Genomic DNA, 25,920 nt, shown 5'->3' on the forward strand with positions numbered 1-25,920 from the left:
TTCAACAACCATACAGGTTACGCTGAGGGTGGCCGTATAAAAAACTTTAACACTGTTACAAATATGCGCCACACTGTGAACCCACACCCAACAAGAATGACAAACACATTTCGGGAAAACAGCCGCACTGTAACACAACATAACAAATACCCAGAAGCCCATCCAACCCTGACTCTTCCAGGCTACATTATACACCCCGCCCACCTCAACCGACGCAGGAGGGGGGATTTGGTGCTAGCGGTGTATAATGTTAAAGTTGTTTGAACTGGCACCCTCAGTGTGACCTGTATGGCTGTTGAACAAGAATACCTTGCAGTCGCACATGTGCGGAAGCAGAACCACGTTCAACATGTGACCTGACTGGTAAGCTGGTTGAACAAGCTGTGGAGGGCACTAAACACAGCGCCATCGTAGCACGCTCTTATTTTTGTTGATTGGGTATTACTCAGCAGAGGTCCGAGGGAACGGTCACTCTGTAACCCGCGAGTCTCCCAAACAGAATATATATATATTAGGGTTGTGGGAAAAAATCGATTCGAATACGTTGTGCGATTCAGAATCGATTCTCTTTTTTTTTTTAAATTGATTTATTTTTTTTAATCAATCCAACAAACCACTACACAGCAATACCATAACAATGCAATCCAATTCCAAAACCAAACCTGACCCAGCAACATTCAGAACTGCAATAATCAGAGCAATTGAGAGAAGACACAAACATGACACAGAACAAACCAAAAGTAGTGAAACAAAAATGATCAACAACAGTATCAATATTAGTTATAATTTCAGCATAGCAGTGATTAAAAATCCCTCATTGATATTATCATTAGACATTTATAAAAAATAAAAAAAAAGAAGAACAATAGTGTCACAGTGGCTTACACTTGCATTGCATCTCATAAGCTTGACAACACACTATGTCCAATATTTTCAAAAAAATAAAATATGTCATATTTTTGGTTCGTTTAATAGTTAAAACTAATTTACATTATTGCAATCAGTTGATAAAACATTATCCTTTACAATTATAAAATGTTTTTTTTTTTTTTAAATCTACTACTCTGCTTGCATGTCAGCAGACTGGGGTAGATCCTGCTGAAAGCCTATGTATTGAATGAATACAGAATTGTTTTGAATCAGAAAAATATCGTTTTTGAATCGAGAATCGAATCGAAAAAATCGATATATTACTGTATCGAATAGTGACCCCAAGAATCGATATTGATTCAAATCGTGGGACACCCAAAGATTTGCAGCCCTAATATATATATATATATATATATATATATATATTTATATAAGTCTTAATTAGATTATCCAGAGAATAGTGCTCGAGCGCAATATATGTATGTGTGCGAAAAATCACAAGACTACTTCATCTGTACAGAACTGTTTCATGAGGGGTTCCTTCAATCATCAAGAGAAAAAGTTTAGTTGAAGTTAATTAATTATTTGCAAACAAAAAAATACAGTTTATGACTTTGAACATCAAATATGTTGTCTTTGTAGTGCATTCAACTGAATATAGGTTGAAAGGGATTTGCAAATCATTGTATTCTGTTTATATTTACATCCAACACAATTTCCCAACTCATATGGAAGCGGGGTTTGTATGAACGGACAAACTCTCGCATCATTTGTTGACTGAAAACCCCGTCGTCTGTGTGCAGCCAGGAACTTCTCTCTTCTCGCGATAGTTCAAAATGACGTAGGCGGAAGTTTACACTTATCCCCGTGTGAACGTGTCGCCCGTGTCTGCAGTGAGCAGCTTCACTTCTACTATGAATTCGGTTTTAATTAACGCAGTTTTGTCCACTTCTCACGACTACGAGCCTCTCTTCGAGTCTCTGTGCTGGCCGGCTGACGTGTGGCCGGAGACGCAGCGTGTTGGGGCGCTGACTGCTTTCCTGGAAGGACTCGAGGAGCTTCTCGTCCAATCAGATCGCAGCTTGCTAACGCCCGCGAAAAGACAATGTCTTCTGGACAGAACAGAGTCTCTCCTTCAGTCGCATTGTCTGCCTCTTCTCTCCAGAATATCAGCAGAAGTGGAGGGTTCGCCGTGCCGGGAGCTGACCGCCGCTGTCTGCGGACTTGTGGCCGTCTGTGTCCGGCTGTGTGACCCGGCGGTGGCGGGCCGAACCGCCCAGGCGGTCCTGCCTTCACTGCGGCTGCGCGAAGAGGAGCCACTCAGTGTTGAAATTGCCTCTGACGTCATAATTGCCATTTTACCTTCTTTATCAGGAGACGACCACCTCACATCCAGCATCTTGTCATGTGCCTTGTTGGGCATTAGAACTCATCCAGAGGGGTTGCTTCCCCGGGTCACCGTCCGGCTCTTGTTGGCCCTGCTGGGCTGTTGCAGTGATGTTCGGCTCAGCATCCTCCTCCAGAAGATGCTGACCGAGCTGTGCACCTGGCACGCCTTGGAGCGCACACCTGCGGTAACTGAGCGCACGCTGCTGTGTTTGACTGCCCTGTCTGACCACTTGCTGGCCGCCGGCGAGCCGGATCCTCGACCCTGCCTCCGGTTCTGGCGGGTTGTTCAGGATGGACTGATCCACAGAGACAACGTGTCCCGCAAAAGAGCCTTGTACCTTCTCAAAAGGTGTGTGGCCTCGTCACAGGAACAGGACGTGGACTGCCCTCGATCACAAGGTAAAATGTTTCACATGGGGCAAGTTTGTCTACAGCAGGGGTCGCCAACCTTTTTGAAACCAAGAGCAACTTCTTGGGTACTGATTGTTGTGAAGGGCTACCAGTTTGATACACACTTACATAAATTGCCAGAAATAGCCAATTTGCTCAATTTACCTTTGATAAATATATATATATATATATATATATATATATGTATACATATATGTGTATATATGTCTTGATTGGATTATCCAGAGAATAGTTCTCGATACCGTGGTAGAACGCAATATGTAGGTGTGGGAAAAATCACAAGACTACTTCATCTCTACAGAACTGTTTCATGAGGGGTTCCCTCAATCATCAGGAGATGATTGAGGGAAATCTCCTGATGATTGAGGGAACCCCTCATGAAACAGTTCTGTAGAGATGAAGTAGTCTTGTGATTTTTCCCACACCTATATATATATATATATATATATATATATATATATATATATATATATATATATATATATGTATGTATGTATATAAATGGGTATTTCTGTCTGTCATTCGTCGTACATTTTTTTTTTTCTTTTACGGAAGGTTTTTTTGTAGAGAATAAATGATGAAAAAAACTCTTAATTGAACTAAAAGAGCAGAAAACAGGAAAAAAATGAAAACTAAATTTTGAAATATGGTTGATCTTCAATTTCGACTCTTTAAAAGTCAAAATTCAACCAAAAAAAAGAAGAGAAAAACTAGCTAATTCGAATCTTTTTGAAAAAATAAAAAAAATAATTTATGGAACATAATTACTAATTTTTTCCTGATTAAAATTCATTTTAGAATTTTGATGACATGTTTTAAATAGGTTAAAATCCAATCTGCATTTTGTTAGAATATTTAACAAATTGGTCCAAGCTATATTTCTAACAAAGACAAATCATTTCTTCTAGATTTTCCAGAACAAAAATCTAAAAGAAATTCAAAAGACTTTGAAATAAGATTTAAATTTGATTCTAAAGATTTTCTAGATTTGCCAGAATCATTTTTTTAAATTTTAATCATAATAAGTTTGAGGAAATATTTCACAAATATTCTTCATAGAAAAAACAGAAGCTAAAATGAAGAATTAAATTAAACATTTTTTATTATTCTTTACAATAAACATTTTTTTAAAAATACTTGAAGATTGATTTAAATTGTCAGGAAAGAAGAGGAAGGAATTTAAAAGGTAAAAAATGTATATGTTTTTAAAAACCCTAAAATCATTTTTAAGGTTGTATTTTGTCTCTAAAATTGTCTTTCTGAAAGTTATAAGAAGCAAAGTAAAAAAAATTATGAATTTATCTAAGCAAGTGAAGACCAAGTCTTTAAAATATGTTCTTGGATTTTCAAATTCTATTTGAGTTTTGTCTCTCTTAGAATTAAAAATTTCGAGCAAAGCGAGACCAGCTTGCTAGTAAATAAATAAAAATTTAGTGTTGCCAATCAACCTATCCACAGGTGTATGTGTTTGGAAGTGGGAGGAAGCCGGCGTACCCAAAGGAACCCACGCAGTCACGGGTAGAACATGCAAATTCCACACAGAAAGATCCCGAGGCCTGGATCAAACCCAGGACCTTCGTATTGTGAGGCACATGCACTAAACCCTGTTGTACTGTTCTGCCTAGCTGTATTTCCATCCATTTTCTACCGCTTGTCCCTTATGGGGTGACGGGGGTACTGGAGCCTATCCCAGCCACATTCGGGGGGGAAGGCGGTGTACACTCTGGACAAGTCGCCACCTCATCACAGGGCCAACACAGATAGACAGACAACCTTCACACTCACATTCACACACTAGGGCCAATTTTAGTGTTGCCAATCAACCTATCCCCAGGTGCATGTCTTTGGAGGTGGGAGGAAGCCGGCGTACCTGGAGGGAACCCATGCAGTCACGGGTAGAAGATGCAAACTCCACACAGAAAGATCCTGAGCCCAGGATCAAACCCAGAACCTTCGTATTGTGAGGCACACGCACTAATTCCTGTCCCACCGTGGTGCCTAGCTGCATTTCCAATGGAGAAAATTGCAACAAATCAAATACCCCCCCAACAGATCCAAACCAATTGTGTACAACCTTAAAGACTCTGCTCTACTCAGGGGCTGAGCTACAGGGGGAACGGGAGGGGCGGCCCCGTAACAGGGACGTGGCAGAGCAGGCCCGTCACCGTTTTTTTATTGCCGCCAATAAAAGAGCTTAACGTGCCTGGGCTTAAATGTTGCCGCAGTCGGGATGAATCATTGTTGCTAAAAACTTTTTAAGACTTTACTTTCGGTGTCTTGTCCAGAGTGTAGCCCGCCTTCCGCCTAAATGAAGCTCAGATAGGCTCCAGCACCCACCGCAACTCCGAAAGGGACAAGCGGTAGAAAATGGATGGACTTAAGTGATTTAGGTGGTGTTGTGCTGTATAACTGGCTTTATTTTATATTCACTCTCACATTTGACTTTGCGAGGTGCAATTTTACAAGTGGATAGAACAGGGGTGTCAAAGTCAAGGCCCGCGGGCCGGATCTGGCATTACCTATGGCCCCCGGGATGATATTTGGTTAGTATTAGAACCGGCCCACAGGCCAGAGCCACCTGCTGCTGTTTTGCACGCACCAATACTCATCAGTGTTGGCGCTAGGAATTATCAAAATAAGGTTCCAGGGACCCCATCAAGTCATAAAAATGGGGTCCCACACTACATATTTGGGGTCCCACTTTTTTATAAGCGTTTTGAAAACAAATGATAAATGTATGCATTATCTTGTTATATCTCACATTCTATATTGTGTTTTGGAAAAAGTTTGTCATAAACGTTAATTCATTAAAAAATTATACAAAATAAATCAATTTGTATGCATATGTAAATGTAATTAGTTATAAACATTCATTCACTTTTTTCTTTCCTTCATGGATCTAAACTGTACCGCCGCCAGTATTTTTTTTTGATATTTTAATCGTAATATTTTCAGAATGTGTTTGTTCTATTTTTAGCCAAAATAGGAAAAGAAAACAATCTGAAGTTGTCTTTATTTTTTAGTTTTAATGCCATAGTTTTACTCGTCGGGCACGCGTGTGCACAGATTTTCCTCCATGCGGCCCCTGAACTAAAATGATAGACGATATTGTCTCTGAGTGTATGTTTGTTAAAATTGTCATCAACCGTCCACCATTGTCAATGGTGACTTGTCAACAGAATACAAGAAGACTTCGACTGCTGTGCTTGGATGCACATTTTGCTTGGAAATACACCCCAATGAGATCACATTATACTGTTGTTAGCAAGTTTTAAACACAATTAATTTCATACATTAAAAATAAAGGTTTAACAAAAATGTTTGTTTATGGCATTCTGGCATTTTAATAGGTCTTGTGACAAAATAATTAAGTAATTTATTGTGATCACGTCTCAAAAGTGTGCTTAATCAGATACCTTTAAAAGAAATATATTTTCACAGCAATAAAATAAAACACACAACATAACTCTAATAGTGCTTTGAATAAAGCCAAACTAGAAATTAATGCACACTGAAATTCAAGATGGAGATGAACAAACAATGTTGTTGATATTGATATAAAATATGAGATATGAGTTGTGGATATCAACGTTTACAGTTTTCAATGTTGTGACAAGAAAAAATGTATTCCCTTTGTTTTGGGTTAAAATAAGCCATAAAGATACATTTTACATAAATGAATAGACCTCTGCGATTTTCATTTTGTAAAAGTAGCTCCTCAGAATAAAAAAGGTTGGCAACCTCTGGTGTAGCTTTTGTTTCGAATGGTGTGATCCACTTTCTTTATCTCATTGAAGAGTCTGGTGAGGAGGTCTTGTTCAAATGGACTCCAAAAAACAGCAAGATGCTCAGAGAGTTCTGGGAGGATTATGTGCTGGTGATGGAGACTTTGGAGGAAAATCAGGTTGGTTGTTCCTTAAGTTCAAGGTTCATCACTATGGTAAAAGTACTGATGAAATTACGTGTTTGTTCTCCCTTTGCAGGTCCATGTTGTCCGACCAGTTCTGAACAGAATAGACTCACTCATTCAAACAACAGAACAAGAAGGTATTTACATACATTTTTGATGATATACTGTATACATTCTTTTTTAAACTTTCAGAGTAAAACTGTTAGTATACATAGAGTATAATGTCATTTGTTACTTGCAAAAGAAAACTGCTATATTGACATATGCTGCCTTGTGGGTTAGCAATGCTACCACCTCATACTAGTAGTAGTTAGAAAATAAATCAATCAACTAGCCTGGGAGCTAATGCTAATAATCCCTCCACCCCCATTATATGGCCTGAAACTATATTTTTACTTTAATTTTAGTGAGTTCACATGCATATAATTTGCACACTTAATCTTTGGCTTTAATTATAGTAGTGTTAAAAGTAAAGTTTACAAAAATACTATATCTACATTGTCTGTCCTGAAGCACGTTATGCACTGCTGTGTAACTATTCCAATGTCTTGTACTGCAAACGACTTTCAGTAGACTAATGTTCTATTTTCTAGTCCCATATCAGGACTATTCCACTGTAATGTTGCAATGTTTTATTTGTTACACCCTATTTGTATCTTGTGTCTTGTTGTGTTAGGTCAGGACCTATTCCACCCTTCATGGCTGCTCTGTGTTTACCAGCGGATGTTCCACAGTGAGAATAAAACTTTAATGAAGGCAGGAGTGTGTCACTTTCTGGAACTCCAGGTCCTCCAACAGCCAGTGTTTGCTGTGGCTTTTTCTCAGGTAAAGGTCCATGCATGCCTCACTTTACTTGACTCACTTTACGCTTTATTCATTTTGTTTTCTTTCTTTTTCTTGGTTTGATTTGATTACACAGTTTATTACTGGCCCCTTTATAGATGTCCTGTCAGAAATGTCGCTTTACTGCAGGTAAGGTTCTAAAACCACCAAGTAATATGTTTGAAGCAATTATAATTTTAATATGTTCTAATCAACTACTCTACTTTCTTGCAGGGCACCTTCTCAGAGTGTTGGTGCATGTCCCGAGCTGGCAATTAAGCTCCAAATCTTCTTGAAGAACTTCTTTAGCAGCCTACCAGCACAGGACAAAGGTGCAATAACTCATTTAGGATTTGGCTCAGAAATATTTTCCTTTGTTAATGATGTTGTTTAGGTCGTGTGTTGCTGCAACTGATTCAGCAGCTTGGCTCGAAGCATTGGTGTGCAGTGCCCCTCTTCTTCCTGTCTCAGGCCCTGTCAAACCTTGCACCGAATCCAATGCTGGGGATAGACGGGCTCACTTCCCTCAGGTTAGCACCAAGTTTTGAATGATAGCTTTTTTCGTGTTAGTGTGCCCTCTCACTGTGGTGTCAAACACAGGGAGGTGCTGCGCTGCACCATGATCACACATCAAGTCCTCCTGAGAGGTGCTGCTCAGTGCTTCTTACTTAAGAGCGCCCTCTGTCTCATAGATGTGGTAAGACAAACATTGTGTTCAATTGTACATGTACCTGAGGATAGGTGGATTGACAACACAAAATTGGCCCTAGCGTATGAATGGTTGTCTGTGTTGGCCCTGCGATAAGGTGGCCACACTTCCAGGGGGTACCCAGCCTTCCATCCAAATTTAGCTGGGATCGCAGTGTATTTTTTTCAATAACGAGTAATCATAAAATTGACTGTTTCCCCTGTTGCAACACAGTTGCCGTTACTGAGAATTTGAAGTGGCTCGTTACTACAGTTTGGTTGAATGAAGCGCAACGCGTCTGGTTTCGGCCACATATCAGCTGCCTGGAGAGGGCAGGGGGATGATGACAGTTGTAAATAGGCTGATCATGATTGGCTGGGTGGGCAGATCATGCCAGTGCTCACGCTGTCTCACTGCACACTCTGACTGACAAAAAAAAAGACCCCCAATAATTGCGACAAGCTAGAGCCAAGGACATTTAAAAAATGTTTGCGTAACATGCATGCTATGTCCAGGAAAAAAGCTTGTATCTATGTCTGCCTCAAGCAACGTGAATCACACCTCACATCAACACATGTCAAAATGACACTTGCTGCTACTGCTATCCCAACCCCATACCCAAATGCTGCCATTTTTTTGAATCAGATTCATCACAGTTTGGAATTTGGTTTAATCATGAATAATTACAGGTGATTACTCGCTTGCAATATGAAAAATAGCTTAATAGAAGACCCTAACATTTGTACACAAATGCAATTTTAATGTCAGAATGTCATTCAGGAAGGTTTTTAAACGTTTTACTTGAATCCTTCATCATTTTACCCAAAACTTGGTAACATTTTTATGTTTAAAAAAAATATATAATTTCATTCTGTATTTTGCCATACAGAGAATAGCACTACTTAAAGGCCAAACATTCCTTTGTGTCTTTTTATCTAAGTTTTGGGTTTTGTACTTTCCTAATTTAATGTTGTTACTTTACTGAATATTATTTTTTCATACATTTTTATTGCAATGCATATCATTGCGATCTACTGAGTTCAAATAAATGCCAAATGTTCTAAAATATTGAACATAGTGTTGTTTTTCTTCCATCAGTTAATATAAACATCTTTAACGTAAAAGATTTTATCGAACATAATAGCGTATAAAATAACGAAATGAAAAGTAACGTCACAATTACTTTGCTAAGTAATTACGCTTACAAAGAGGTAACTGAATTACTAACTCAATTACTTTTTGGAAAAAGTAATTTGTAACTGTAACTAATTACTTTTTGAAGGTAAGATGACCAACACTGCACGCGAGCCCAAGAAGGACAAACATTAGAAAAAGAATGGATTGATGGATTCATGCAATTTAAGTGTACCCTGCCTTCCGCCCGATTGAAGCTGAGATAGGCTGGAGCGCCCCTCCCGACCCCAAAGGGAATAAGCGGTAGAAAATGGATGGATGGATGGATGGATGTTTTCTTTCGCTTAAAAACACATCGCATCAATGATAAAGGACCTATGATGTTTTTAATCTACTGTATATCTAAAATACTTCCTTGTGGTCTAGATAATATGTATTTGATATCCTGTACATTTTGTGTAAATTTTGCTCCACTGTCACATTTATAACCGACTTTCTGCCTGTCTGCAAGAAGTTCATTTGTGTAGGCATTCCCAGAATGCAAATAAAAACACGTCCAACCCTCTCTAAGTTTTAGACTTTGTATTTTAAAATGTAAACTGTTAAATACATATCTTTAAGACGAATGTCACCGCTATATTTTTTTTCAGACATGGTTGAAAATAAACTTTATAAAAAGTATATACAATCACCCGTTAACAAAATTCGGCACATTTCCACACTTTCCGATCAATACAGCGCTGCAAAAAAAAAGGCTGCCTCTGCAGCATTTTGTATGTCGGTGTTTTTATTCACATTCCAATATTGTATGAAAATAGCACTTTAATCTTAACCTTGTGTTTTCTTAAACTCAGATGGCCTCGTACGGCGCTCCTCCCCCTCTGGCTGATAGCTTTACTTAATGTTCGTTCACCACACTGTGATGTCTCAACATAGCCAGACTGCAAAACTCCGCAGGAAAAGGCATTGAAAACTGCATTTAAGCTCACGCCAAAATGCATGAACTTTATGATTTCATGCGTTGGCATTGTTTAACATGGGCATCCAACATTGTAATAACACATTTATAAGTCAGAAAAGACTAAAATCATCAAAGGTCTCCTTTTAAAAATGTCACTGTTCTCCCTGCAAATGGACCAACTCCATAAAATGGTCTTAGAGTTGTTCAAATTAATACCTTACAATAAAAATACAGATAGATGTCATTTTAGACATATACTTCCAGAGCACGGTGACCTTAGATGACGTCTTTACCTTCCTGGCCAATTTTCGGGCAGATGAGTCGCTATGTCGAGGGACGAAGCTTTGGAATGAGGTATGATGCATTTGCATTAGGTGCTCACATAAAGTTTATACAAGTAACTATATGCCCCTATTTGTGTGTTGCAGGTGTGTATGTGGCTTTTAAGCAAGGAGGGCAGCTTCAAACCTATGCCAACTAATGGTAACACTGATGCCACAGGCAAGGACAGCGTGAAGGCCTACACTCAAGGCATAATACACAGCTTTCTAAGAGTTCCACCATGCACAGGTAATCTTAAAAGGAATCTAATCTGTAGCAAAACCTCTGCTTTTTAAATTTTAATCAGTTGACACACTCCATAGATCAGAGTGAGAGCTCACCTGACCCCAAAGATGCCGACAAGTTGGCCATGTCCATTCTGCTTTGCACTGATGTGAACAGGAGTCGGCCCGGAGCAAATATTGGCCAAGACCTCCAGCTGTTATTGTTTCCTTTGTTGGAGACGCTGAGCCGTCTCAGCACAAACCTTTACCTTCCTCTGAGGAAGGCTGACAAGAGCTTGCAACTACTTTTGCGACTGCTGCAACTCACAGGAACTCCAAAAGAATGTGGTTTGTATTAATAACAGATTTTAAATACAAAAGTACAGATACCGGTACAACTGTTAGACATTGTAGTAAAATGCATTGCATGTTACTGTCACATGCATTTCAATACATTAGAATATTGTGTGAAAGTTATTTGATTTCAGAAGTTCTGCTTTGACTTAGGTCAATTAAAGGCTTGACATTATCTTGCAGTTTTTGATTATAGTGTGAAGAACCCTCTGGGTACTCCGGCTTCCTCCCACCTCCAAAGACATGCACCTGGGGATAGGTTGATTGGCAACACTAAATTGGCCCTAGTGTGTGAATGTGATTGTAAATGTTGTCTGTCTCTCTGTGTTGGCCCTGCGATGAGGTGGCGACTTGTCCAGGGTGTACCCCGCCTTACGCCCAAATGCAGCTGAGATAGGCTCCAGCACCCCCTCAACCCCAAGAGGGAGAAGCGTTAGAAAATGGATGGATGTAAGTAGATTACAATATTGAACATTTGTACTATTTTTCACATTTTATGGGGTACTAAATTTGGGTTTTTATTATCTGCAACCTACAATTATCACAATTGATTGTTTGTTGCCTAATCTATGAAATATAAGAGTTGCACTTTTAAATTTGAACTACTGAAATAATGTACATTTTCAAATAAATTGTTATTTATTAAGATGCAGCTGTATGCAGTACAGTATATTGCAGATAATCATACACACTTTTGACACACATTGTCAGAGTGGTATTCATTTAACAATATGTTTACTGTTGTGGTTGTAGTTAGTGGTACAGTATATAACTGCATCATACAGAGGTGTGTTTCTGATATTTTAATAATTTCAGAACAGCATCATTCTGCATTTCATATTATCATTAAGTCAATCAGTGGAATAAACTGCATTCTGAACATCCTCAACTAAAACCATCATCAGCAAATCGCTGGTTTATTTTCAGAAATGGCGATACATAATGTGATTCAATGCATTTTACTGTATGTCGTGGAAATGTGCTTAATTATTTCAAAAATATTTTAGATTCTTGTCTTCAATTTGGAAAAGTATTACTGATATACCAAACTGCTATTGAAAGACTTAGCAGAGTGTCACTTCAAGTATTTTTGCTCTGCTTTTTACAGTAGATGATGTAACGGCTGCTTTGAAGAGGCTCATTCTTCAACACGTAGATCCAATCCAGGAGTTCATACTGAGGCGTCTGTGTGGGGAACCTCAGGAGGTAAACAACAAAATCTTGCGTCAACAAGGATAGTTGATACAACAGGATGTCACTGTGTATTTCAGTTGTTTGATGTGGAGAGAGCAGATCTCTATTTGAACGTCCTGAAGCAGCTGGCCACCCACACATCTAATATTCAGCAAGCTTCCTTCCCTAAACTCATCAAGTATAGTCTCAGCATCCTGCAAAAAACAACCCAACAGGTTGACACTAAAATATAATTGTTCGCATTTAAGTTACAACTCTGTTTTGTTGCTCAACTATTATCCTCTTTCCATTAGATTCCGTCTCTGGCAAGCCAGGTAGCTAAAGCTGTTGCTATGGCGTCTCTTGCCACAGTATGTGGTCTAATTGAGCTTCGAGCAATTGTCATGGAGGCCGACACCTTATCTCTTCTGAAACAACTGAACGAGCACTTTTACAAGGCAGCACCAGCTTCCTGGCAGAGTCCTTCACCTTGGGGGTGCCTCAGCGAGCGCCTTTTGAAACCTCACACAGCAGGCTGCTTGAGGTCAGTGATGATCTGAACAAGTTGCCCAAAACCAGTTCGGGATGCAACAATCAACCGGTTTTACTATTAACCGTGATTAAAAACATCCACTGTACCGCCTGTGTCAGTCCTCCTCACTTGGACATTATGCTGGTGAGTTATTTTGTGAAGTAAATTATTTTTATATAGCGATTTTTAAACTAGTGATTCAAAGCACTTTACATTGAGGAACCCATTAGCTACTGTACATTCAAGCTCCATTTACATCAGTGTGCGTGGCACTGAGAGGCACATAATTGAATTGTCTTGCCCAAGGACACAACGGCAGTCACTCGGATGACAGATGCTGGATTCGAACCAGGAACCCTCAAGTTTCTGGCCGGCCACTATACCATCTGAGACACTTATACATAAGTATCAAGAGACATGCTAGTATTCTACATTAGCTTAACAATGGCAGCAGGACAAAGCAGATAGTTTTTCCCAGCCAAAAAAAATGACGACCAGCGTGGAAACATTTGGCTACTTTATAAAAGAAAACCAGGGAGTCATTGTAAACGATGGCTCACTTTTTTGCAAAACCCGCTAAAAGAAAGTTGTGGCTAAAGGGTCTAATTTGTCCTATACGGTGCAGCTCTACACCCCAAGACATAATAACTGATTGATTATGTTAGTGGTAAGTTACTTACTGAAGAATTGAGTTGGTGAAGAGTAAAATGTAAATGTGTCACTTGCAATCAGTTGCTTAGAATTGAGTCACTTTAGTATAAACAAACTGCAAAAGGTACGCTTGTCAAGTGCTTCATTCACTGACCATTTAACGTTAGAGATTGCTTCTTGCTGTCTGTGTTGAATACACTACAGTATTTACGTTGTAAGTTGATATATCAAGTGTAAAACACTAACTTAATATCAGGAGCTTGTAGCATAACAGCACCATACCATAGGATCTAATAATGCGTATTCCACTTATTAACACAGCATAAAAGAGGATATTAAAAATAAACAAATAGGCATGGATGACAGTTGATGTCAATAACACTTTAGTTCATTAGTTTTATTTTAATGATACAATTATTCGTGTATATGTTCGAATTTATAATTTTGTACTGTTATTATAATATCAATAGTTGAAGTCTTATTCCAAAGTATTACCAGGACACATCATAATATCAATGTCTCGGAAGGTCTATGTAATTTCTTTTTTAAATTTTTTTTATGAAATTAATCAATACCTAATAATTGTGAAACTGCAATTAGTTCGTGAGTCATATCAGAGACTATAAAAATGGGAGCCATTACTTCCCTGCTTGGCAATCAGCATCAAGGGTTGGAATTGGGGGTTAAATCACCAAAAATGATTCCCGGGCACGGCCACCACTGCTGCTCACTGCTCCCCTCACTACCCAGGGTGTGAACAAGGGGATGGGTCAAATGCAAAGCACACATTTCACCACATCTATTATGTGTGTGACAATCATTGGTACTTTATTACTTGGGCTATAATAGTACAGTCAAACTCTATAATCTTGGCATCCCTAACACCATTGTTGACTGCCTGTTGGATAAAAGTAAAGAAGCCTTTCTTTCTTAGTGTTGAAGGTGGACAAGGTCTTCTTCTGCAAGATTGGGGACGCACATCCGCCCACTTCATGCGAAACCGATGGATTTGCCTTAGCCTCCTGATAAAGACCGCCGGGATGTTGTCTGAACTCCACACAAACAGAGATGCTTTAGCGGCCACGCTGACCTGCAGCGTGGAGGCTCTGACTCTGCTACCCAGTGACCTTGTGCTGCCTGTATTTGCCTTCATGGAGACGGTGCTGCCACAAGTGAGGCCCCGGGTCACATTACATTTGACAGGAGGAGGTGTCTGGTATTAAAGTGTGTTAATGCGATCCCAGTTAGTGCAAGAGGAGGAGGCCCTCTGCGTGGAGGCCTTGAATCGGACCTGGGAGCTGGTGCATGGGCTTAGCAGTAACGCTCATGACTTCTGGCCTGCCCTCAAAGGCTTTATTTCACTGGCCTTCCACAAAACACTGCTGCTGCTCACAGACCATGAGGCCCCCGTGCTCACAGCAACCATAAAACAGGTGATCACAAAGTCCGATGAGAGTTTTTTTTTTTTTTAAAGCAAATTACTTGAATAATGCAAGTTTGGTGTTTTTGTGTAGATTGCAGCTAAACTCATGGAATTGTCTGAGTCCAAGAATGGTGTTTTTAGTGTGCTTTTGCAACACTGCTGTCACACATGGTTGCCCACTCGTGACCCAGATGACGATGTCTTCTCCAGTGTTTTCAGTCACATCAACATCCTATCTGAGGCCTGCGTCTATGGCCCCGTGTTCAGGAGAGATCAGCGGTAACTCAGCATTTTAACCAGCCCCTCAAATTGCAGATTTATTAAAAAAACTGTTACTGTCTTCCAAAGTCTTGTTCAAGATGTCCACACATATGTGGAGCAACTGGATGGAGAATGTGCCGCCAATGCTGTGGTTGCCAGGTGAGGCGATGCCATTTTATGGCTAAGGATGGGCATTTCTTGTTGGTTTATTAATAAAATGCGAGAATTTAAGTATGTTAAGGGTGTAGTCCTCCCAGGCTCTTTTGTTCTGTTCTGGTCTGAATAAGGCGATTAGACTAGAATTGAAGATAATCTATTCATTCTACAAATGGAGTAAGTACAAACATTTGCAATACCAGCAGAGGAGAAGATTGTGCCTCTGCTCACATGCTTTTGTCCTATTTGCTACACCTCCATGCGGAGTTGTTTGGGCATTGTCCAGTGAAACAAAAAAGTTAACCTAAAAGTGTGTCTTGGACACACACACACACACACACACACATTCATCCTCTCTTGCTTCGTCTTGTTCCTGGCACCTCTTCTCACCATCCAAACCAGATAAGATACTGTGCGTGTGTATTTGTTCAGATAAACTCCAGGGTACTCGTGTTTTGTCTTTGAACATAACTAAGCGAATAGCGAGTGAGACTCCATATGCTTTTCACTGTGCTTTAAACAATGACAAAGCCATTTAATCCCACGTAATTTAATCTGGTTTGGAGTCAAATATATTTTAAGAGAAAAATACTTGCTTTCTGTTATTTGAACTGTTTCTTTCCAATTAGCTTCTTTTGACAATAGTTACACCAAACCCATGTTTAATCAATGAGTGTTACGCAGAATATAATGTCCTACAGAGCAATTATTTCAAATGTGTTACAAATTAATGGGATGATTGATAACTGAGTATTAAGACCATGTCTTTAAATGCCCATACCTAGTTTTGAGTCCACAGTGCCCTTTTTAATATCGCCTCTAGATGTTTTTATTTTGGGATTACTGCTGAACCACTGCTTTTGTCTTCTAGTGACAACAGAGATGATCAGCTACCTCGCATGTATGCACTTGCTTTCCTCAGTCGTCTTGACCCCTCTAAACAACAGCATGAGAGGCTGATGGAGAAGATTGTTGTCACTCTCCTAGAAAAGGTAATTTACTCCGAACTCTGTTTAATAGTTATGGTATTTGTTGCATATTTCATATATAGTGTAGAAGTTACAATAATTTAAAGTGGTACATCGCTTGACACCCTAGAGACCTTCATTTTTGGCCAGCCAATCAGAGCAGGGGATTCACACTTTAGTTTGAATGGCACCAAGGTGGTAAACACTTTTTTTCAACCAACATATTAACCACGTCTAATACAGAAAGGCAACTGTACTGCCAGAGTCGTCACAGCTAAGAAAATTATTTACAACCAATTGAATCACACTTGACACAAACATTGGGAAACTTTCTCTCCAGGACAAGAACACATCAAAATCAGTTCGCATCTCCAGTAACTCCCTACAACATCGTGTGAAAAACAGAGTATGGCAAACCGTACTGCTGCTGCTTCCCAAATTTAAAGAGGTAACGTTTTAGCTTTCACATCTGACACCAAGCAGGGAATAACAACTTGTGTGTTTACGCACACAGGAGTTTGTCAACTCTATACTGAACAAGGTCTTTGAGGCTGGCTTCTGCAGTAACCAGGCTTCAGTCAAGTACCTGATCGAGTGGATGATGATTTTGGTCCTTGTCCATTATCCACAACACATAGACAGGTTTTGGGTCTGCTTCAATATGGTGAGCTCCTCCATTTTTTATGAATACCTACAATACGGTTTGTTTTGGACATGTTTATTAATAAGTTACATTGTGAAACATCACGTTTACACTTGCGCAATTCTACATTTACCAAAATATTTAGCACTCTTACCTCTATATTATTAGTAAAAACACATTTTCTTCTAAAAACTATAGCTTGCAACCTTTTTCCTTATTGGAATAAAGTTTAAGGGTTACCTTCAATGAGTTACACGTTTTCTGACTGAATGTTGTGGCAATGTTGGATACTCATGTTGAACATTGCCCAAGCATCAAATTTTGAGGTTCATGGATTTTGCAGGCTGTTTTAGATTACTCCGGTTGCGGAGTTTTGCAGTCTGGCTACTTTTTTACGCCACAACAAGGTGGATGTACTTATTTGGACATTCAGTTAACTGCTCTGCTTCAGGCAGTGAGAAAACACAAACATTTTTTTAGTTTGATCTAATCTTGGCATATGAATAACACCTCATGTGTGACATGCAGTGACATAAATTATGCTAAAATCAGCTGTTTTCAATGCAGAGTCTGAATTGCAAATGTACCTATTGTTGTGACCGAGTGAATCTACAGTATGTAATGTTTATGAAGTTTATTTTCAATCGTGTCTGGAAAAATAAACGTCAAGATATATGTTTAAAAGTGTGCATTTTTAAAAATAAATTCCAATAATGTTGGAGAAGGTGGGACGTGGTTTCATTTGCAATCTGGTAACAATACCACAAACTAATATCTTGCAGACCGACTCAAAAAAACGGCTTATAAATGTGACTGCAGAGCAAAATGTATGCAAAGTTTACAACAAACCATATCCAATACACATTATCGAGACCAATGGTTCTCAAATGGGGGTACGCGTATTCTCAAAATAGCAACAATTCAAAAATCTTTTATAAATATATTTATTGAATAATACTTCTACAAAATATACATTTAAATTCATAAACTGTGAAAAAAATAATTCAATGATCCAATATTCAGTGTTGACAGCTAGATTTTTTGTGGACATGTTCCCTAAATATTGATGTTAAAGATTTCTTTTTTTGTGAAGAAATGTTTAGAATTAAGTTCATGAATCCAGATGGATCTCTATTACAATCCCCAAAGAGGGCACTTTAAGTTGATGATTACTTCTATGTGTAGAAATCTTTATTTATAATTGAATCACTTGTTTATTTTTCAACAAGTTTTTAGTTATTTTTATTTTATTTTTTTGTGTGAATGGGTAAATGTGGAGGTAGTGTCAAAGCGCTTTGAGTACCTTGAAGGTAGAAAAGCGCTGTACAAGTACAACCCATTCATTCATTCTAAATAGTTCAAGAAAGACCACTACAAATGAGCAATATTTTGCACTGTTATACAATGTAATAAATCAGAAACTGATGACATAGTGCTGTATTTTACTTTTGTATCTCTTTTTTTCAACCAAAAATGCTTTGCCCTAATTACGGGGTACTTGAATTATTAAAATGTTCACAGGGGGTATATCACTGAAAAAGGTTTGAGAACAACTGATCTAGACCACAAGTAGGTGTTTTAAATTTTGATTCAAATCATCATAATAGGTCCTCTTAAAAAAAAGCCTTGACCACTCTTTGTTTTAGGGATCAACATTAGTGGTGGCTGACGTCTATATTGTATATTAACTATTGGGATCTTGTGCAGCAACATGAAGGAAGCAAAACAGGCATCTGCACCTTTCTGGCAGTCTTGGTGCATTTCTCCGTCATAGTTCCAAAACTTAAGAACCCGGTAAGCCATCTTCAAACTGTCGCTTCTGTTCTTGAACAACTTATCACTCCTCATAACACTTGCTTTGTTGTTAAGGATGTGCAGTTGGCCAAAGCACTGGATGTCGCTCTGAAGTGGTGTTTCCACAATAACTTCAGCGTGCGCCTGTATGCCCTGCTGGCCTTGAAGCAGGTTTGGAGCTTGATAGAGGCTAGAGGAGAAGATGATTGTCTGAGGGGGCTGTCCACTGTTGTCAAAGCCTGTCTGCACCAGACTGAGGCCTTGAAGAACACGGGGTGAGAAGACAAGCCCTTAAGCAGCAAAATGGAATATGATGTTAATACTGAAAACACATGCCCTAACTTTAAGGAATGCCAACAAGAATTGGACCAGGATTCAAGAGCACTTTTTCTTTTGTGCCTTTGATCCAATAAGAGATTACAGCATTGAGGTCGGTGTGTGCAAAAATTGTGCTTTAAGAATGACTCATGCATCAATAAACATAACACTTAGACTTTTCCTCTTTTTCTAGACAATATTGTACACATTCCCTAGTCTGTCAGGGTTGGCTGATGATGAATGGATTCCACCCTGGAAGCTAGAGAAGCTATCGTGGGTTTCTCAAATCCCTCCTTTGAGGAATGCTGCTCCTCAACTGAGCCAGCTTCAGCCTGGAGACTGGATCCAGCAAGACAAAAGTACAGTTCCACATGCAACAACAGCATCCAAAGTCAAACATTTTAATAAGATTTTTTTTCACATTCAATATGGTGTGTCCCACAGGCGAGGATGATAAGGAGGATCGCTGGGCAGAGGTGCAAAAGAAGATCACCCCCTGGAGGTTGGACATCCAGGACCAGGATCCTGATCTCCAGTTGGTTCCACAGCAGAGAGTCACTCGTGTGGGCAAACAGCATGGCGCCCTGTTGGTGGTCGCCTCACTTATTGACAAACCCACAAACTTAGGAGGTCATAACAGACACACTAGCTCACGCTGAATTAATCTTTGATTTGGGGAAATCACATTAATACAGCACACATGTGACAAAACACCTTTTGAAATATGGTTTTCTGCGCGGTTATAGGTTTGTGCCGGACCTGTGAGATCTTCGGTGCCAGTGCATTGGTGCTGGACAACCTTCGCCACATTACTGACAAACATTTTCAGTCCCTCAGTGTCTCATCTGAACTTTGGCTTCCCCTTCTGGAGGTGAGGTACATTACACTGTAGATACTCAGTGGCCACATTAGATACACTGTTAGTCTTTGCCTTCCATTGTCTAAATTGAATGGGTTTACTCATTAGGTGAAGCCGTTGGAGCTGGCAGACTTCCTACAAGTAAAAAAGAGACAGGACTACTGCATTGTTGGAGTGGAGCAGACTGCCAACAGTCAGAACCTTCAGGACTTCCACTTCCCTGAGAAGACACTGCTGCTTCTAGGGTATGGTGCTAATGACTAGAGAAGTGTTTTTGTTTGCTCTAGATAGGTATATATTCTTACCTTTCCTTTGGTATAAGTTTAAAAAGTACCATAAATAACTAGCCGGCCACCTGCCAATGTGTGTGGCAATGACTGCATCAGTGCATCACAATGTTTATTGTAGGTTAAGGTTGTCAAAGTTATTCCAATTCACTACGTAGAGGATATACAAACCCTGTTTCCATATGAGTTGGGAAATTGTGTTATATGTAAATATAAACGGAAAACAATGATTTGCAAATCCTTTTCAACCCATATTCAATTGGATGCACTACAAAGACAAAATATTTGATGTTCAAACTCATACATTTTTTTTTTTCTTGCAAATAATAATTAACTTTGAATTTCATGGCTGCAACACGTGCCAAAGTAGTTGGGAAAGGGCATGTTCACTACTGTGTTACATCACCTTTTCTTTTAACAACACTCAATAAACGTTTGGAAACTGAGGAAACTAATTGTTGAAGCTTTGAAAATGGAATTCTTTCCCATTCTTGTTTTATGTAGAACTTCAGTCATTCAACAGTACGGGGTCTCCGCTGTCGTATTTTACGCTTCATAATGCGCCACACATTTTTGATGGGAGACAGGTCTGGACTGCAGGCGGGCCAGGAAAGTACCTGCACTCTTTTTTTACGAAGCCACGCTGTTGTAACACGTGCGGAATGTGGCTTGGCATTGTCTTGCTGAAATAAGCAAGGGCTTCCATGAAAAAGACGGCGCTTTGATGGCAGCATATGTTGTTCCAAAACCCGTATGTACCTTTCCGCATTAATGGTGCCTTCATAAATGTGTAAGTTACCCATGACTTGGGCACTAATGCACCCCCATACCTTCACAGATGCTGGCTTTTGAACTTTGCGTCGATAACAGCCTGGATGGTTCGCTTCCCCTTTGGTCCGGATGAGACGATTTCAAATATTTCCAAAAACAATTTGAAATGTGGACAGAACACTTTTCCACTTTGTATCAGTCCATCTTAGATGATCTGGGGCCCAGAGAAGCCGGCGGCTTTTCTGGATGTTGTTGATAAATGGCTTTCGCTTTGCATAGTAGAGCTTTAACTTGCACTTACAGATGTAGCGACAAACTGTATTTAGTGACAGTGGTTTTCTGAAGTCTTCCTGAGCCCATATGGTGATATTCTTTAGAGATTGATGTCGGTTTTTGATACAGTGCCGTCTGAGGGATCGAAGGTCACGGTCATTCAATGTTGGTTTCCGGCCATGCCGCTTACGTGGAGTGATTTCTCCAGATTCTCTGGACCTTTTGATGATATTGTGGACCGTAGCTGTTGAAATCCCTAAATTTATTGCAATTGCACTTTGAGAAACGTTGTTCTTAAACTGTTTGACTATTTGCTCACACAGTTGTGGACAAAGGAGTGTATTTCGACCCATCCTTTCTTGTGAAAGACTGAGCATTTTTTGGGAAGCTGTTTTTATACCCAATCATGGCACCCACCTGTTCCCAATTACCCTGCACACCTGTGGGATGTTCCATATAAGTGTTTGATGAGCATTCCTCAATTTTATCAGTATTTATTGCCACCTTTCCCAACTTCTATGTCACGTGTTGCTGGCATCAAATTGTAAAGTTAATGATTATTTGCACACATTTTTTTTTTTTTATCAGTTTGAACATCAAATATGTTGTCTTTGTAGCATATTCAACTGAATATGGGTTGAAAATGATTTGCAAATCATTGTATTCCGTTTATATTTACATCTAACACAATTTCCCAACTCATATGGAAACAGGGTTTGTATGTGGACCTGGCTTGAGTACATAGAGTGATGTTCCTCAGGTTGGCTAAACAAACGAAATGATCCATATGTCTGCACCCCTAAAGGTGCCACGCTTACGGTCCCAGCTACACACTAGGGTTGTGCAATATAGACAATATACAATATAAATTAGGTAGAAGATAGAGCTTGTATTACGTTATGTCATGTTATTGCATTTTGATTACACATTTTATCTGTGTTCCGCAAACTTTACAGCAGCAAGTGAACAAACGCGTCTTTCTAAGCTATGTTGCATTCTTGCAGGCGGCCAGTGTCCCTCCACAGTGCAAAGCCTCTTCTAAGTTACTAATTATCGCCTCCATGATGCCAGATAAACTCAGTTCTTTAAGGTATCGTCACTGGAGGACGAGAAATAGCTAAACATGTTACACTACACACTGTAAGGGAATATGCTAACCAAAACCTACAGCTTTTACATGTAAACAAAGTTGGGCGCAATAATAGAAATATAGACAGTAACAATACCAAGTCTAGTGTAAGTATATTGTCAGTACTACAGTGGTTAGATTGATATATTTTTTTATTATTAATTTTTGTTGTTTTTGTTTACAAACTGAGGAAATACGACTTTAATGAAAGAACCATCCTGTGTTTTTGTCTGATTATAATTGTGATCCAATTTTGAATAATTCAATAATTTTCAAGATTTAAAAAATCAGTATCAGCGTTGGTATAGCCCAGTGGCCGGCAACCCACGGCTCCAGAGCCGCATGCGGCTCTTGGATCACTCTGATGTGAATTGATTAACGTGGACCCCGACTTAAACAAGTTGAAAAAGAGGTTACACTGAGGGTTGTGATATAGACAACTTTAACACTCATACTAATATGCGCCACACTGTGAACCCACACCAAACAAGAATGACAAACACATTTTGGGAGAACATGCGCACTGTAACACAACATAAACACAACAGACCAAATACCCAAAACCCCAATGCATCCCTAACGGGCTACATTATACAGAAAATTAATAAGTAATAGTTTTTAAACAATAATACAGCTGCAATATGTTACTGAATATTTTAGAGGCTAAATTAAGAGCTTTTGTAATCTGTTTTGAAATTATTGTTACTATTATCATGTACATACCAACTAATATATCATGATATACATTGTTATTGCAGGAGGCTGCAGTAAATATTGTCATATAGATCTTAGGACATACTGTACATGTATTGCCCATGCTTACTACACAATATGCTGTAAAACACAATTAATCTTGACAATTCCAAACTTTATTGAACTGAACTGCTGTCACATTTACCAAAAAGTAGTTTTTCCTGTAGTTGCACTGCCTCTTTTCCTTCACATTCCCCCTTGTGAGTGTCACACGGACAAAATGTGTGAGCTGACTTGGCCATTAAATCGCAATTCACCTGTTCAGCCTGCATCTCCCAGTAGGGTCTTCACCTCTCTGATCCAGCTCGTGTCAGAACATGCTGGGCTATAATTGGCTCTCCCTTGGGATAGGCGAGCAGGAAATGTTGACAGCAGCAGGGACCTTTTTATTTAATACAACGTAGTGTGAACCATCGGGAATGTGAAGGACGGACTTTTTCTCAGCATTCAAGTTCCATTATCATTCAAGTAGTCTCTTATTATTTTATTTCACTTCAATCAGTTTAAGCGTCTTGTCTTCTTCAAGCCCTTCTGTAATTTGGAGTCATTTCTCACCCAATTGCAATCAGGATAAATAAAGAACATTAAATTGTTTGTTTTTACTGCATCGTGCCTTCTAAAGAAGTTCAATACACATTTTCAGTCATTGGGCACTGATATACTCCCACTAATTTAAAGGCCTACTGAAATGAGATTTTCTTATTTAAACGGGGATAGCAGGTCCATTTTATGTGTCATACTTGATCATTTCGCGATATTGCCATATTTTTGCTGAAAGGATTTAGTAGAGAACATCGACGATAAAGTTCGCAACTTTTGGTGCTGATAAAAAAGCCTTGCCTTTACCGGAAGTCGCAAGGGTGAGGGCTCTTCACATCCTCACATTGTTTATAATGGAAGCCTCCACCAGCAAGAGCTATTCGGACCGAGAAAACGACAATTTCCCCATTAATTTGAGCGAGGATGAAAGATTCGTGGATGATGAAATTGATAGCGAAAGACTAGGAAAAAAATTAAAATAATAAAATAAAGTTAATAAAAAAAAGGCGATTGCATTGGGACGCATTCAGATGTTTTTAGACACATTTACTAGGATAATTCTGGGAAATCCCTTATCTTTCTATTGTGTTGCTAGTGTTTTAGTGAGATTAAATAGTACCTGATAGTTGGAGGGGTGTGTCCACGGGTGTCTTGAGGCCAGTGTCTGAGGGAAGTCACGGCAGATACAAGGACGGCGCAAACTCCACAGATCTTTGGTAAGAGGTGACTTTTTAACACAATTTTCTCACCGAAACCTGCCGGTTAACAAGTGGTCGGGAACCATGTTCGCTTGACCGCTCTGATCCATAGTAAAGCTTCACCTCTGGGAATTTTGAACTAGGAATCACCGTGTGTTTGTGTGGCTAAAAGCTAACGCTTCCCAACTCCATCTTTCTACTTTGACTACTCTATTATTAATTGAACAAATTGCAAAAGATTCAGCAACACAGATGTCCAGAACACTGTTTAATTGCGCGATGAAAAGAGACGACTTTTAGCCGCAAATGGTGCTGCGCTAATATTTCCTGACAGTCCGCGACGTCACGCGCACGCGTCATCATTTCGCGACGTTTTCAACAAGAAACTCCGCGGGAATTGTAAAATTGCAATTTAGTAAACTAAACCGGCCGTATTGGCATGTGCTGCAACGTTAATATTTCATCATTGATATATAAACTATCAGACTGCGGGGTCGGTAGTTGTGGGTTTCAGTAGGTCTTTAAGATTTCTATACACAAGCAGGAATCGACATTATATTCACTAATAATGCAGTTCACAAAATTCACTTCACAAATCTTAATAGAGCCTACTAAAATATGATGAGAACTCTCATTATGCGCTTTGGGTCGTAAGTCGTCCATTCCTGTTAGTCAGCACTTCAGAAAATTGATTGACTTGGCACATCCTAGTTTTGGTTCTTTAATCAAATGAATGTACAGTGTATTATCCAATGGAATAAATGGACTGTTGATTATGAGTTTGATTGGTGTCATGGTTCAGTTATAGTTCAGTCATAAATCCTTGTTTTACTTGAAAAGAGATGAATGTAAATGTATTTTGTATGGATCACTGCAAATTATATCTACCACCAGTACTGATATGTTTACATTAATAATGTGGTTTTCTTTCTGTCGTCATAGAAATGAGCGAGAAGGCATTCCCGCCAACTTGCTACAGCTGCTGGACGTGTGCGTGGAGATCCCTCAGCAAGGGGTCATCCGCTCGCTCAATGTTCACGTGAGTGCCGCCCTGCTCATCTGGGAATACACTCGGCAACGCCTCACCTGCACCTCCAGTCAAGTCAAGTCAAAACCCTGCTGAAAAAAAAAACTATTTACTGTGTATGACATTTGATTTTTAGCTGCTGGTTCCAACAAGGGTAAAAGTTACAAATTATGCAAACATTGATAAGTCCCATTTATGTTTGAATGCGGCCTTACGTACAGTACTTGCTTAGTGCCTTAATGAGATCGGCTCTGCTCATTGCATGCGACTATGCCACTTAGATTTTTGTTGGAATTATGAAGCCAATATCTGTGCCTGCAGAAGAGAAGCAGTTATGTCCAATGAGGCAATTTCCTTTTGCTTCCCAGGGACTTTAAAAACAATGCAGCGTGCCAGACAACATGAAGTGTTGACCTAATAATGACTGTTGTTAATGAAACTTTAAAAAAAACATTTTTACAGTAGGGCCTATCTTATTATGACTTGTTTTAAAATATTTTATGTTGTGATTTTACTTTTGTTATTCAATTTAAATGTAAATAAACACAATGTGTTTTAAATCATTTGTGTTAATGAGTTG

General features: G+C 39.2%; 1 protein-coding gene across 1 annotated transcript; it reads left to right on the forward strand.

Moving 5' to 3' along the window:
• Positions 1–1,683: 1,683 nt before the first annotated feature.
• On the forward strand, positions 1,684–25,900 carry tarbp1 (TAR (HIV-1) RNA binding protein 1). Its single transcript, XM_061910405.1, has 29 exons — positions 1,684–2,658; positions 6,468–6,574; positions 6,654–6,717; positions 7,257–7,405; positions 7,500–7,552; positions 7,637–7,734; positions 7,797–7,932; positions 8,003–8,099; positions 10,450–10,539; positions 10,614–10,755; positions 10,830–11,078; positions 12,193–12,290; positions 12,356–12,493; positions 12,572–12,801; positions 14,375–14,612; positions 14,685–14,873; positions 14,955–15,142; positions 15,212–15,283; positions 16,152–16,272; positions 16,589–16,696; positions 16,763–16,912; positions 18,599–18,685; positions 18,761–18,960; positions 19,034–19,115; positions 19,197–19,362; positions 19,448–19,633; positions 19,750–19,874; positions 19,971–20,107; positions 25,256–25,900. The coding sequence occupies exons 1-29, from the start codon at positions 1,785–1,787 to the stop codon at positions 25,434–25,436; spliced, it is 4,755 nt and encodes a 1,584-aa protein (XP_061766389.1). The 5' UTR covers positions 1,684–1,784; the 3' UTR covers positions 25,437–25,900.
• Positions 25,901–25,920: the final 20 nt, after the last annotated feature.

This window comes from Nerophis ophidion, linkage group LG09 (genome assembly GCF_033978795.1).
Source record: "Nerophis ophidion isolate RoL-2023_Sa linkage group LG09, RoL_Noph_v1.0, whole genome shotgun sequence".
Classification (NCBI taxonomy): Eukaryota; Metazoa; Chordata; class Actinopteri; order Syngnathiformes; family Syngnathidae; genus Nerophis; species Nerophis ophidion.